The sequence below is a fragment of the Zonotrichia leucophrys genome, chromosome 2, assembly GCF_028769735.1.
Source record: "Zonotrichia leucophrys gambelii isolate GWCS_2022_RI chromosome 2, RI_Zleu_2.0, whole genome shotgun sequence".
In the NCBI taxonomy this organism is placed as follows: domain Eukaryota; kingdom Metazoa; phylum Chordata; class Aves; order Passeriformes; family Passerellidae; genus Zonotrichia; species Zonotrichia leucophrys.
This window is the reverse complement of record NC_088171.1, coordinates 67609816-67625470: the sequence shown is the minus strand read 5'-3', so window position 1 is coordinate 67625470 and position 15655 is coordinate 67609816. Positions and strand designations below refer to the sequence as shown.

Genomic DNA, 15655 nt, shown 5'->3' with positions numbered 1-15655 from the left:
GTTCATCTAAATATAAAATATGGACTGTGGTTTCGGTTTGAAATATTTGTGGGATTTTACAAAACCACTACAAACAAACAAAGTAAACAGTAGCAAAAAAGTGACACATTTCAGGCAGGATTTTTTTCCTTTTTCTTTTGCAAGGTGATGCGGAGACTTGTATTCTGTGATTCAGTGTTCAAAGCAAGGACACTTCTCAAATGGAGTACATCCCTTATTCAGAGACTTCCTAAAGAGCTTTATATTAAAGTTTTTCAGGAGGCTGGGATGTAATTTTCTTTTCAGCTCTGTTGATGTTCTCCCACAGTTTCCCAGGTGTTTGTGTTGCCTTCTCCAAATTTAAAACTAACAAACAATTTCCCAGTAAGTTGATCATGTGTTGTATTAGAAGCTTTTGTAAAGCCTATGGAGGAAAACCAAATCATGTGTGCCACTTGAATTCTAGAATGCCGAGGGCAGCTTTCATGGGAGCATGTACAAAACATGACATGTATGTGTAGACTTTTGTCTGGCCTGGAAACTGACCAACAAGTAAAGTCAGACAGTTTTTAGATTGCTTTGATGCGTCTGTAAAAACGTTTGCAGTTTTGTATTTGCTGTAGGTCTGCAGCTGATAACTGGCATTAATGAAGTGGCTTTTTATGCAGTTTTATTGAAATTATTTATGCAACTACAGTGCAAACTTTCTTGCAAAAGCAGTCATTTGCAGTGCACAGCTGGTAAGCAGAAGCATTACTGTTCATTCTCCAGAACCTCAATAGCTATGGCTCAGTTCTCAGCACTGTAGCTTGCTGTGCATGCTCCCAGTGTTTATTCCTCAACTCCAGTGGACCTGCAGGTTTTGGCTGCTTTGGCACAGGGGGGCAGGAATGGCTGTCTCTGTCTTGAAGAACCACTCATCCTGTTTTGCGTTTTTTTGGTTGGTTGGTTGCTTTCTTGCTTGGGTTTTTTTAAACCTCAGTGGAAAAATACTTTTACTGTCAGTCTGTGGGACCACAGTCCTGTTCACTTCTGAAATGGTTTCATAATAGGCTCTCAGAAGACCATTAGGTGCACTGGGGATAGGAAGAGTTACGTGCATCCCCTTTTTAGATACCCTTGCAAAGGCTTCAGTGCCAGAGGACTCTATTAATAATGTCTTAACACACTCTCTCTTGATGATACAATGGAGGGAGTCATTCTGTCAGCCACAAAATTTCTGTCATCTCTCCTTCAGCTGGGCTTGCCTTGGCCGTGGAAGTGTCAGTTCTCCCAAACTGTTGAGATAATTTTTTCGGAGAAAACTTCTATTGGGCGAGATGTGAGACCTCTGTGCTGCATGGGTGCCATGAGGAAGTAAGGTGCACAGCCTCAGGGCAGCCAGGAGGGGCTGGGGAGAGTTGTTTCTTATTTCCTGTCAATTTGCAGGTGGGACTTAATTCTTTCGGTGTCTTACAGGAATTGCCACTGACTCTCCCAATGAACTTCAGTTATGGTGTATGATGTGGGGTTTTTTTGCTTTGTTGCTTAGCTCAGTAGAATGGAGCAGGTGACAGGTATTCATTAATAAGCCGTGCTGCTTAGCTGCTTATCTCCAAAGTGAGCACTTTTGCATAGACTTGCATGGGTGTCTTGTGCATCTTAGGGACAGGTCAGGTTTGCTTTCAGAGATGTCAGGTGTGTTTGGGGCTGATTGCAGTGTCTGGCATTTCAGCTTCAGGAGCCAGAGCTCCCTCAGCCAGGGGCAGACTGGACAGCATGTTCTCGTTCTGCGGCAAGATCCGTAGATCTGTTTGGGCTTCCCAGCACAGGATGCTGACTGGCTGAACTGTCCAGATGGGCTACACATGGGTCAGAAGCTGTGAATTGAACATCGCCTAAGTGAGGTGGCATGGGGCCTGGAGAAGGGGCCTAGTGCACACCAAAGTCACTGGTCTGGGCAGCTTAAAAGCCAGGATTTTTTCCAGTCTTGAAGCACTTGCATAGGGTCTTATATTCAAAGCACTAATGATTTCCTTGTTGGGATTCAGACTCTTTAAATTTTTATTAAAGGGATTGTCTGTGGTGACACTTAGCTAGCACCAGATGTTGGCTTTTAGTTACCAGAGTGGAGGTGGCATAGCTAATAAAGGCAAGGGTAAGAAACTTGTGAGAAACTGCCTGTCACATGCAGCTTTGTGTAGTGCAGCCTACATGATGGCTGTCGCTTCTTCATGGGCCAGCGTTCTACAAGAAAGCTTTCTCTTTTCTTCTTTTTCTTCTATACTCTTGACTGGCCAAGTGTTTTCTAACCACATGTCTTTTCAGGTGGCCTTGCTCTTTTGTTAGAGACTAGCTAATGGAGGGAGACTGCAAAGGGAGCTCAGTGGTAGATTGGGGTTTTCTTCCCTTGCATTTTGGTATTTCATCTGAACATAACTTTCCTGTAGATCATACTTCTCCCCCTCAACCTCTTTTGGCCATATCCTCCCTCAGAAATGTCAGCAAGCAATTGTTTCCTTTGCAGAGCTGCAATCCCCTAGACAGAGGCTTTTCCAGTTTTATGAATGCACCATTTGTTGCTGAGGGCACAACTGTTCGATATAACTGGCTGCATCCCACTCTGCTTGGGCCCAGCATGCACTACAGCCAGGCTATGCATAAACCAGATTTTTGTATTAAATGGCACCATTTTGTCCATAGCAACAGTCTGTCTGTCTTTTGTGTGTGCGCGTGTGAGATTTGCAGTTTTCAGATGCAAAATATATAAAGAACAGGAGTTTTGCAGAAATACGTGTTACTCAGCGAGTGTATCACGCTATTTTAAGGCTTATTTTTCTCAGGGAGCTCTTGATGAGTGATATTTCTTCATTATTTTGTGTAGGCAGGCCAAGACAAAAGCATATTTTGAAATATTTTATAAAATGGATGCATGGTATAATATTACAAATGTAGTTGTTTTGTTGGGGACATACTCAATTATAACTAAACAGAAATTACATGTAGCACTTTGAAAGAGGATGTGCTCATTTATGTTGTATTGTTTGTCATCAACCCGCTGTTCATCTCCCCCACCACCACCTTTTCTTGTTCAGTGTCACAGGACTGCTGACTGTATAGATGGAACCACTTAAAGATGCGCCGTGCTTTATATTTTTAATTATGTCTAGGAAATGTCATCTTATGCCAAACCTGACGCTCTTTCTCACCACCTGCCCTGCTTACCCCCCTTCTGAGGTCAGCAGAATGTACTGTTTTCAGCTGAAATGCTGTGCAGGAGGGGCTGCTGTGCAGGGCCAGGATGTATCGGGGGAGGCCGGAGGGGCTGCACATCCGCCAGGCACTGCTTCCATCCAAGCTGGGGTTTCTGAGCTCAGTTTTCTACAGCATGCACACACCTGTGATGTTTGGTTCACAGCTAAAATAGTGCCACAGCAGCCCTCTGGCAGTCTGAGATGTGCATGAGTTGGGGGTTAGCTGGGTACTGTGCTGATTGAATGCTCTTTCTCTGTCGTTTCGCTCTCGGTCCTGGAAAGCAGCTTTTGGAAAGTGCCATCTCCATTCTTAGTTATGTGAGTGCAAGCTGTAAGGCAGGGAGGTTCCATGAGACTCAGCTCCCAACAGCTGAATCACAGCTTAGGGTTTTAGTCAACACTGCCTGCCTCATTTGTCTCAATGCCAAGAGTTTCTCTTTAGAAGCACAGTGCTCTCTTTTTCCCATCTCTCTTCTCTCATACCTGTTGAATCCCCTCCAACAAATAAGAACAACTCAAAAGCAAGCCCACCAGTTTAGAAATTACTCATTTGTGCTTTAGTAAAAATATTTTCCATGCTCCATCATCATGGTGTTTAAGAAATGGAGAAAACTGGAAACACCTATGATTTTCCCTCTTGAATGAAGGCAGCACTGAGTAGAGATTAGGGTCCCCCACTTCACTCTCCTTTGGGTACCCAAATGTGTCTGGGCATCAGTCAGGCTTTCCTGTAATGTCCATAATTCATCCACCAAAAAGAAATAATAAAATGTACAGCTATGAAACCTCCTTTCTGTGGAGGCTTCTACACGTACCCCCCAGCCTCACCATGTTCCTTCATATATTTGCTGCCCACATAATGTTAGCCGTGGGATGAGGGTGGGAGGGGGAAGCTTGTTCCCTTTCATGTGACTGCAGCACAGTTAATAATTGTACCAGACTTCAGGCGCTCGCGTGACCAAAGGGGTTGATCAGGCTCGTAGTCGAACAGTTTCTTCAGGCCCATCTTCATGCCTCAGCATCCCAGTAGATTCAGAGAAGGAGCCAGATCTGCTTACTCTGTGATTGTCCATTTGTTATGAGCTGGCTGGCATATAGCACAGAGACAAAAGCCACCCTGGCCTGAAAAGCCCCCAAAGAAAAGCAGGATAGTAAATACATCTGTAAAACGGTGTTCAGGTTACAGACTGCATGTGTCTCACACGCTCTTGCTCGCTTGCTCCGTCTCCCTGCCCCCCACCTTGCTGTCTTAAAAAAGGGATGGCAAAATATTTTGATAAATGCATCAACTGCTAAATGGTTGGTGTGTTTTTTTTAAAAAAAGAGGAATCTTTGCTCGAGCATATGTTTCCAACACTTTAATCTTTTATGGACTGCATACTTGCTGTGGGAGTGGAAGGGGATGTTTCAGGCTTGCTTTCAGTATACTTGGGAATCTTTCCCACAGCATGCAAACTCCCCAGAAAACATGTGAAACAACGGCCTGGAAACCAGGAAGTTTCTGATGCCTAGCACTCATTGCTCTGAGGGATTTGCTGTGCTCTGGAGGTCATGGAATAATCTTTCTTCTTTGCTGGCTTCTCTAAGTTTATTTTGCACATGACAGAGGGGTATGTGTGTGCTGCTGAGCTTTTAGGGGTCCTCCTTTCTGAAGCATGCTTTTGCTCCTGGTTCTTTTGTTACTGCATTCCCATGATTAATGTATCTGCTGCTTAAAATGGCTACTGAACCACCACCAAGTTCTTGTCACTGGTTACTGACCCTGTCAGAAACCACCCAGCTCTGCTTGGACTTGATGCTTTTGTTGATTAGCAGGTTTACTTCTGATCTTTGGGCTGCTCATTAACCCTGTGAATACTGTACACAGTGAAGGCATCAGTCTGCTGCAGTGGTGACAGTACGTCCTGGTGCTATGATCACTGCTGCTGCTCCTGCACTGCGCTCTGTTAGATTTGTGTGGCATGCAATCTTCCACGTGTGTGTTTGGAGGCTTGGTACTTTTTTTCCCCTTTGTTTTTCCACCCCTTACCACTTTGTGTAGTTTAAAGTTTTTTTGATGAGTTGCTAATGTCAAAAAGCAGTGATGAAGGTGAGAAGTCTGGCACCTGAGGGCTGATGGTCCTGGTGAGTTTACAAGGAAGATCCAGTTCCCTCCAGTAAAGAAACTCTGCATCCAGTTTCAGTCTGTGATGAACTCAGCATTTCGTTTTCTGGCGTCTCCGTTCCATGTGCCCATGTTTGTACTGGAGTGTGATGGAGCGTGAAAGGAGTCAGAGAAGAGAAGGGGCTGCAGCTTGGCTTTGATGCCAAAAGAAAAACAACGAACAACCTCGACCAAAAGGAGAGTTAACCGGAACATGCCACAAAACAGGTTAGGCAGGACGCAGAAGTCAGATATGAACCTTCTTCTGCGCTTTAAGGCATCTTCAGTACACCCTCCTCCCTCTACCCTTTCAGGATTTTCCCCCCTCCTCCCCATTATGAAATAGTCCTGGGCCAGCTGGGTTTGGACATGGGGCAGGCAGATGGATGGATGGTTGCAGCGCTCGCTCGCCTGCTGCCAGCTGTTTCTTAAGAAAGAGAGGGTGCACTTGTCCGTGCCCGTCATCCTGTGGCAGAGGCAGCGCTCGGTGCCATGTGTGCCTGTGAGTGCCTTCATCCCCTCCACCGGCTTGCCCTGCAAACAGTCCCAGCCGAAAAGTAGCGGGGGAGGAAGAGCAGCAAGGAGACAGGGAATGCTGGCGGGTGGAGCTTAGAGGGCTGATCCTCCACATAGTTAATCATTACTTGCCACATAACCTGTTCCTGTTTTCTAGAGGTTTCACTGGCACCCTCAGCCAGGAGCAGATGAGGAATATGTGAGACTGCTTTCTGAGCAGGATGGTTTCCCTTGCAGCAGGAAGCCCAGCATCTAATACAAGACATCATTTCTTCTGTAACATGTTTATGCCTAATCATTCAGTAAACATACCATATATAGTCTGTTTTGTGCTTGCTCTAACACCCTGCTGCAAGGCGAAATTTGCTGGTACCACACAGATTCCTTAGCTCCTGTTAACTTCCTGACAAATAGTATGTTGCCATATGTAACATAAATATTCCACACAACTCGGTTTTTTTACTCTCCTACTCATGGCATGCTTTTCTGACTGTGGCAGTCTTAAGTCTGGCACTTAGAAATTGAGAGGATTACACAAAACAAGGTAATTTATCAAAGGATGGACCAGATCCCTCATGCACACATTTTTTTGCAGAATAAAGGTTCCGCGCTTCCCCTAAACATCAGATGTTTACGAATCCGTATTTTGGGGACATGGTTTTTTTTCCTTTTTTCTCCTCTCTCAACTTTTAATGCCTGCTTCATCCTAGGTTATGGATCCCAAGTTAAAGCTTTGGTTGACTGAGAACTCTCTCTTTTCATTCTAGCATCTTTTGTAGAATTTCTCCTCTTAACTTTCTCTTGGCCTTCTTTCTCTTTACCCTGTGCTAGCAGGGTGCTAAGCATGGCAGAGGGCACAAAGGGCAGCACTGTAGCTGGATTCACAGCTAATCACGTCTTACATACAGTTTGCCTTCATGCTTTTTTGTTTGTTTGTTTTTAACGTTGTGAAATTACTTAAATAACATCTGGTTATTTCTGTGCTAGGCAGAAGTAGCTCAGGAAAATGGTATGAAGCCTTCCTACTTACACCAGGGTGGGGTTTTTCCTTTTTGTGCCTTCTACATCTTGTCCTGTTTGTTGATGTGTGAGAAGACAGCGCAGTGATGTGGACCCCAGATAACCTTGCACAGAGCATTCTGGCTGTCTGCTTGGTGATGCCTGTTAGTGCCTGAGTTCAGTGGTGTGGTGGCTAGCAAAGCCTCCTGTACCACTGAGATGATTGCTTAATCAGGTGGGTATGGATGCTCATACAGGTGGATTTTCTTTTAGAGGCTTGCTCCTTATTTAGGCAGTGCTTCCAGAAGGGAAGCCTTTGCAGGGGGGAATGTTTGGGTGTTACATAAATGAACAGGACATGCATTTCTGGGACTCGTCTCTCATTGGCCTGGTCAGAGTGAATTATGTCTGACTGCTTGGCAGTTAATTGGACCATCCTTCCCATTTCCTAAGCTGATAAGCCCCTCACTGTCTGCCTCAATCAGGCTTCTTTGTTTGAGAAGTTACTAATGCTGCAGAAGAACAGAATAACTACTTTCCTGTAACCAAGTGAGGGGCTCTGATAGATAAATCGATGAAGATTCACCCTATTTCTTCAGCAAAATCCTTTCACGAGGCTTACTTGTACACCAGTAGCAGTTGGCAGGTACTGAAAAGTAGGTATAGCCGATGTATTTCATACGTACCTTGTCCCTTTTTGAAAGATCGGTATTTGTGATTAAGTGTTCCTTTCAGCACCTTTATTCTGGCAGATCCAGTAGCTGTGCTGAGTACCACGGGGGTCTGTAGAAATCTCTGCATCAGCATCGGGTCTCAGGAATGGCTTTCTTTTACCACAAAGCCTTCAGACTGGGACTGTCTGTCTTAATGTGTCTGGATGGTGCCTGGCTTAGAGTGGGTGTTGCCAGAAGGTGAGTAATAAATGGTGATTAATCGTCTCTGAGCTGTGGATGTTTGTATGAAAAAGCACTTGGCTAAAGGCTGTGCTTCAACAAGCTCATCAAAATTAGCCACACTGAAGGCAGTAGTATAGCATCCCAAAGGCCTGATTCTTCTGTCTCTTGACTTGTTTTGTTTTTACTTTTGTGGATTTATTAAATCTGATTGAGGGAGAAACATGGGTCGCTTTGTCTTCAAATATCAGTAAATATCAGTTGAGCGATATCAGTGTTACAGATTGCAAATGGGTGATACAGAATCAGGGTGCACTAAAAGTAAACACCCTTTTGTTAGACTGCTCAGTAATCTTTTTAATGCAGAGGTGTGGTTATGAACCTTACAGGTAAGCATCCTTGTGTTTGTGCCATTGAGTCTATGATACAAATGCATAGGAAAGATGTAAAGGTACCAGTTCCTGTGTTAATTATATATTGAAGTTGAAAAGTAATTTTCTGTTACAGGAGACCATTTGTCTTTTGCAGTCAAAATAGTAAATAAATATAAAACCTGAAGCCATAGTGATTTTTAAAATAGTTCCCGTTCTGAGTTTACATCCTTATTTGAGGAATGCATTGCATCTGTGTGATTGTACAGTTATTTCTAAAACTTCCTGAAAAGAGGATTCATCACAAAAGTCTTCCTTCTCCTTCCATCATTCAGCTGTTTCTGGCAGCTTTCAGGGCCTGAAACACACAAGGCAGGTATTGCAGGGTTTTTTCCTTGCACAAAACTTAGGACTGTGACTTTTTGTTCTTAAAAACCTTTCCAAAAGGGCATTTGTTTTGACGTAGTCAGAGAGGATGTACTTCCGAGTTGGTGGTGTTGAGCCCTGGGATGTCTGCGGCATCGTGGCAGGGGGGATAAGAGGACATGGTCACTGTTGAGTTGGGGTGGCTCTTACTGGTGTTCTGCCATTACTGTTTGTTATGCCTGAGAAATGTAGGAACCCAGGAGAGCTCACCACAGGGCCTGGTCTGTAGGGCAGGATCTGCTGGAGGATCTGAAGGAAGCAACCACCAGTGGTGGCCGGATCGCATCCTTTCCTCTCAAGGACTTAGCGGCAGTCATCAGACCCCAGGCAGGTAGCCAGAGACTTCTCATACTGTGACTTCTTTTATTAGCATTTTTACTGCCTGACAGCATTCAAGGTGATGGGTGGAGCATTTGCATTTTGGATTTTAAAGTTTCTGGAAGAGAGTTTGTGATGTGTGCCCTGTTGGAACATTACCTAGGCTGGTTCCAGCAGACACCGATTCAAAGGCCTTGCCATCTACCGTGGGATCAGTGAGCCTCTGGCTTTCTGAGCGGAGGTGATGACGAAATGAGGGTGAGGAGGTGTCTTTGTCCTAAAAAAAGAAAAGAATTGAAAAGGAAAAACTGGAAAGCAGACAGTTTGTCACTGAATTTCTCGGGAAGAAGGGATCTGTGTACACAGGGGTGGCCGTGATGGCCCCTGTGCGCGGGGACACAGCGGCGTGGTCAGGGCACAGCAGCGCGGGTAGGCCGCACTGCTGTCCTGCCCTGCCAGATGGGAATGCAGAGGAAGCAGGAGGCAGCCTGCCTTTCCTCAGCCAGCCATCAGGGATGCACAAGGTTAGGAAGTGTTCAGCCTCAAAAGTAGGGTGACTTGAAGGGGATTTAACTGCTGGGCCTTAAATGAGCTGTGTGTTCATGTGTGTATAGGACCTTAAGCACAGAAAGGTTTGGGGTGAGTCTGGAAAGGGTCCATGTTTGAGGAATGTAGTTATTCTGGCTTCTGAGGTACTTTTTTTGTGTAGACAGCATGGAAAATGATTACAAAAACAAGTATTGCAAGACACTTACTGAGATGGGAAGCTGGTGGTGTTAAGGTTGTGGCTCTTGGGCTTATGTGACTGTGAGAGAATTTCAGCTTTTTTCTGCTTCCTTTCTCCAAACATTTTCTGAGTTGTGAACAATCTCAAGTGGAGTTTATCCTGTGGGCTTAAAGTCAGCAAGCCCAAAAACACATTGAAAATCTCTCTTGACTTTTAGAATGACGGTCCATGACAGCAACTGAACTCGAGGAAAGAAGGTACCTTTAGTGTTTGCTGCCGATTCCTCCAGTTTAGTCTCAGACCTCATCTGCTGAGATATCACACCGTCTGCTTTCACCGTTTTGGAGCAGGGGTGACTGGGGCTAACCAGACCAGTTTTCAGGGAGCTTAGTCAGCTTTCAAATTTCCAGGTGTCGTGAAAGAGTCATCAGGGAGAGGAATGGAGAGAGAATGTCAGTAAGTTGCTCTGCATGAAAGAATCTGTGCTGCCAGGAGGATTTCCAATTGGAGATCACCAGGCAGCTTTATTACTGCCCCTGTTTTCTCTTGCATGTGGCTCTACAGAGCTTTAACCATTTGTGCTTAAGCACTGCATGTCAGGTGTTTAGCTTCAGGCCACATTTGCTTTTGAAAGAAAAGTAAGTAGTAAAAAAAATTTCTTCAGCCATTCCTGAGAATGAAGATGAGGGAAAAGTTACTTCAGGCTTTGAATTACTTTCATGTTCCCCTTTTTAACAGAAAATAGAAAAACCAACGGCAAACTTTGAATCCCTAACAAAGGGGTAAAACATTGACTTGTTCTTCAAGTTCTCAAAGCTGTAATGCTGGGGCATTGAGATTTGAGAAAGACAAAGTGGGTGGGAGATTGGAATTGTAGCCATCAATTGAATTAAGTTTTTTGTTATCATTGCTGATAACGGCAATGGTGATTTCTCCACTGTGGTCTGGTCCTAATGTCTTTTGTAATTCAGAAGTAAAAGGGGCTGTGCATGATCCAGTGGAAACCAAGCAATCCCCATGTCTGTCTTGCTTGCAGAGTAGGTAATTTCAGCTCTGTAAAGACTGAACTTGGTAACCTAATCCCACATCTTGAGTAAGCACTTTAGTGATGTTGTGCATATATCTCTGTATTTGTCCACTCTTTCAGGTGCAAAACATACGTGGGGAATGCATGATTGTTTCTCTTGCACTATGATGTACAGGTACAGACATAGAATTCCTGGTAGAGGGATTAGTGTAAGATGAAAACACTGTTCTTGTGAAAGTGCTTTACTCTGTAGGCACTTCTGCTCCATATGGAGTAAGGGTAGCTTGAAAGTTGTTGGACAAGATTTGCACTCCTTGCCAAACATCACTGGTCTCCTAAATAAAAACAAGGGCCCAGAAGATTGTAAATACCTGTGCATGTGATGTAAACAAATTTCCTGATTCAGGGACCACTACTGAAGCTAGTAGCTCTCCTCCATAGAATGAACCTATTAGTATCAGTTCATTAGCAAGACTGAGGCCTTGATTTGTAATGAGCCCTTAAGTGTAATTTGCAGTAGCCTGTTGACTGTATCTTACTAAGCTGCTGTGGGTGCAGGAGGGAAACAGATTGAGGCTGGAGTAATACTTACCTTTGCTTCCAGTCAGAAGTATTTAGAGCAAAAAATAAGTGTGCCACACCTCTAGGATCTCCAGTCAGCTTTCCTGCAAACCTTGGCCACAGAGAATTAAATACCCCTGGTGCCTAATACATACGGCAAAGGCTGCTGCTATATTTAAAAATACGTGTGTGAAAATGGAACTGGAAGTTACTGCAAAGCTGCATTTGCAGGTATCATAGCAAGGACGTTTTTAGAAACCAGACCTGAAAGAATTTGCAACAGAGAGTTTCTCAGGATACTCCCTGTCATTTCTCATTTGCTTTGCTAAACTGTTAAAAGAACCCCCGGTTTCTGTAGTTATGAGTAGCAATAAATTACTTTATGGGTTTGTTTTGATTATATACCAGGTATATGTAAAACATATATTTTTTTGCTTGATTATGGAAGGGGGGGACTGTGGAAAGAGAATTTTAACTTCTTTAGCGAGACACTTGATTGAAATTATTTATTCATGTTAAGAGCAATATTAAATAGTTCTGTCCTCTTCTGTTTTAAAGAACTCCTTAAAATGAAAGAAAATCCCTTTTTTGTTTGTTTTCCAAGAGGGGAAAACTGAATTGAAAAATGGTTTAAACAGTTTAGTGATTCTTATTCCATTTCTTGCAAACTTCTCCCTTGCCCCTGAGCCTGACCTCTCTGCCCCTCTCCACTAGCCCACAGAATTATCATGCAACTAATTTTAGAGGTGGGTTTACACATTTGTTTAAAAAATGCTGCAGTCTCCCATCTCTGGTAATCCACCAGGTGGAAGCAGATGTGTAGAATATCTGTGCATGTATTTGTAAATCTGGGTTTGAGCAGATTTGGCGTTTGTGAGTGGGCAGTGTGTGTGCAAAGACAAGGGAACCCTTGGCAGTGTAATACCGTCAGTAAAGCAAAAATTTGCAGTAAACCACTAGCAGGGTTCATTGATGGTTTTTGTTCATGCTGGGTGACAATGTGTTAGCCAGTTCTTCTGGTGCCTGGTTAGACATCACTTGCCTTGCTGTTCTGAGTTACAGTAGGGAGAATGGTATCAGGGAGGGGATGGGGAGAGTAAGAGAAAGTGGTTTCTTAGAGATGGGTGCTCTTCTTCTGCTAACAGAGCTTTTGGTCTCTTAACCTCAAGTGGCCTTTTCTGACCTACAGACTTGTTCATCATTTACTGATGTCTTCCTTGTGTACATCTCCCCATTAACCACCTGGCATCCCAATACCTCTCTGCTCTTGCAAAAAGTAGTGCCTTAGAAGTTTGGGCAATATCCCTGTAGTGTTTGGCCCTCGCAGTGATTTTGCTTTGAGTGCATCTTGGTTGGGAAATACACTAATAGTGCTAGGATTTTTATTTTATTTGGTTGAGAGATAGGTGGGAAGGCAGGGTGAGTCCACATGGTGTCAAACAGGAAGCTTGATGTAGCTGAAAGTGGCCTCCTTGAAAGCATCCCTCCAGTCTGCAAATCTTCTAAAGGCAGTCACTTGGAAAGGGCTGTGCTACCCAGATTTGCAGTGTCCGCTGTGTTTTGTGTAACAGAAATGCTGCAGTTGTGTACTGCTGTAGGCTTTTGTTGTCCTTCTACAGGTTTGTTGATGGCTTCTCCATTGACCTGTTGCACTAAACTTCATGTCACTGCCTGACAAAACTGAGCTCTTAATAATTTAAAGTTTACTTACAGAGCAAAGTCTGGACAGTACAATGTACCGAATGCATATTGGATAAAATAATTTCCTTACTGACTTGTACTCTTTGAGCTTTGCTCAATTGTGAGCATGTTATAGAAACAATCAGATTTCCTAAAAGCAAAGATATTTGCATTTTAAGTCTAGAGTTCCAAACTGAGTCCTGTGCATGTTGGGACAAAAATAAAATGGAGGAGAATCTGAAAGAAGCTTTTTGCATCACTTGAGGCCCAGTGGGAGCTGAGGGTCAGGATCACTCTGAGAATTAATCAGTTCACTAGAGAATATGATAATACAAGGAAATGATGGTATTGCAATAATTTTTTTATTAGTAACAGAAACTTTAAAAATAAAAAGAGAGTGAGAGAAAGCCTGGGAGCAGGAGTAGCCTGAAGGGGAACTGACCAAGACCAGCTGAGAAATGCAGAGAACCGTGATTCAGGAGTTGCTGCTTCACTGCATCTGTGAGAAACTCCTGGCTGTCTCATGAAGGGGGGTGAGGGAGATCACAGTTCTGTACAATCTCACTTCTTAATGCAGTTTTGAATAACATGAAACAGTTCTGGGCCTTCCACTTCTCTTGCAGACCGAGGATTTTAAACAGGGAATGCCAGTCCTGTAGAAAAGTGACTGTAATCACAAATCTGAAAGCAGCATGTGACCTTTCTTGTCATTTCTAACAAGCCAGAACTTTACAGAAATCTGCCCAGGCAAACTTTTGGTCCTACTGTGCTCCAGTGCAATAATTATAATGCAGAAACAGCTGATGGGTCACGTCTCCAGGCCTGCACAGCGTTATGACTTGCTACCTACATTCCATGTTTAGCTTTGAGAGATCAGATGGTGCCAGCAATGTGAGCTAGCAGTGCCTGAGGACATGCTCAGGGCAACATGTCCTGTCCTTCTGCAGCTTTGGTTTCTTTTCTCCACTTCTGTCCCATCCTATCCCCTTAAGGTGATGCATTTTACAATAAACACCAATCTCTCTAGGAGGTGAGCTGCCCCTGTGGAAGCATGTGTACCATTCCCACTGTGCTGTGTGTTAAATCCAAAGGCCCAAGGTTTGTAAATATTGTTTCAAAAGTATCTGGGGACTCCAGGTGAGCTGCTTGCCCTACTTGCTGGTGGCTCTGGAGCTGTGGTTGGTACATGTGGCACACGGTGGCAGGCTGTTTCAGCATTGTTACTGATCTGATTTAATGAAGCATGAGTGGTATTGGAGGGGGTAATTTTTGTCTTTGTACATGGGGAAAGGGTAATTGACAAAAGTTTACAAACAAACAAACGTGTTTAAAATTAGGCTTAGTTCAGCCATGTGCGGGAAGGGAGGTGGATATTTTCGAGTTGTGTTTGTTTTGTGCTTAGCACTGTGCAAAAGTTACACCCAGTTCTTGATGTAGGAAAAATTGGATAGGTAAGCAGAAAAATACTAGCTCATTGCCTAAGACTGCTCTTGCTCTCTTACTCTCATCCAGGGATGCCATGGGAGAGGTGCGGTGGAGACATTTTAATTGTGGTAGTTTATTTTATTGTGAACTTATTTTCACTGGCATTAATCAGAAAACTGAACTTCAGGTATATTTTTAGATGTTTTTATGGCAGAGATGCTGCAAGTGAGCTCTGAGTTGGAGACAAGGGAGCGAGGGGGGAGCGGGAGGAGGGAGTCTGGAGATGGAGCCGGTTGTGGGTTCGTTCCACTACATCTTTTCATCTTTCCCCGGTACTGCAGCACCGCAGGAGTAGAGTTACCGACAACATTCTTGCTCAGGTCTCTCATCTCTCACTCAAATAGAGGGTGTAATTTGACTATGTCTCAGCTCCCATGTGTGAATGCTGTTGATGAAACTGTATGTATGTGCATTTTTAAGTACAAACAAAAACCAAACACAAACAAACGCAAATCTCAATTCAGATCTGTTCCATGGTCCTGGATGTGGTTGTTCAAACTCTAGAACTGGCATAAGGCCGGAGGGAGAACACGTGGCCAGAGCTGTGGGGTAAAGTGAGGACTGGCAGTCTGTCCTTCTGAATGACAGCTGTGGCTTACATCAGGTTAAATCAGTCTGTACGCTGCAGGCTGAGGCAAAGCAGAACGGACTAAAAGCAGGTTTTCACTTCTAGCCTTGAGTTTCCTGCAGTCCTGCATCAGCTTGTGGGGGTACATGTATTTCTGCATCCCAGCTGCCATGGAAAGTGAGAGACATCTTCTTACAGGACAGTTCTCACAGTCAGTATTTACTGAAGTTTTCCTGATTCGAATGGCTGTGTCCACAGCTCTCATGGATAGATTGTGAATCTGGATTTTTACCTCCTGTTTCTCCATTCCTATCAGCTGTTTCTGGCTGCTCACAGGTTAACAGTGAGGCCTGCTGGGCTGCTTAATGGGTGGCCTGGTGCTGCCTTTGGGCTGATGCAAATAATTTCTATTGGCCAAGGTTATCTCCTCCTGACCTTGTAGCCAGACTTCAGCCTCCCGTTGGCACGGTAATCGTGAAAAGGAGGGCTTCTGAAAGAATTCCTGTAGGCTGGAATATCCTTTCTGCTTTTGTGAAAACCGTGGGGTTTTTTCATCACTGCTCTGGATGGCAAGGGAAAGCGCCTTAATGTTAAGTTTGCAAATTCAGAGAAGGTTGTGTTTAAAGATTCTTTTTTTTCTAAAATCCACAGTGGAGACTTTAAATTTAGTATGGCAGGAGGCTGCTGTACTCAATCCACTTTTGCTGCTGTACTTTCTTGGTTGCTTGC

General features: G+C 44.0%; 1 protein-coding gene across 7 annotated transcripts in view; it reads left to right on the top strand.

Annotated features, from left to right (window-relative positions):
* Window positions 1-15655, top strand: part of RREB1 (ras responsive element binding protein 1) — a 122782-nt gene that overhangs the window by 26992 nt on the left and 80135 nt on the right. Inside the window, exon 1 of one of the 7 annotated variants that reach the window (XM_064705320.1) lies at window positions 10220-10243. The exons of the other annotated variants lie outside the window; for them this stretch is intronic. Coding sequence (XP_064561390.1) covers window position 10243 — 1 coding nt within the window. The 5' untranslated portion in view covers window positions 10220-10242. Of the gene's footprint in view, window positions 1-10219; window positions 10244-15655 lie in introns of those variants that run through there. 7 annotated transcript variants of the gene reach the window in all.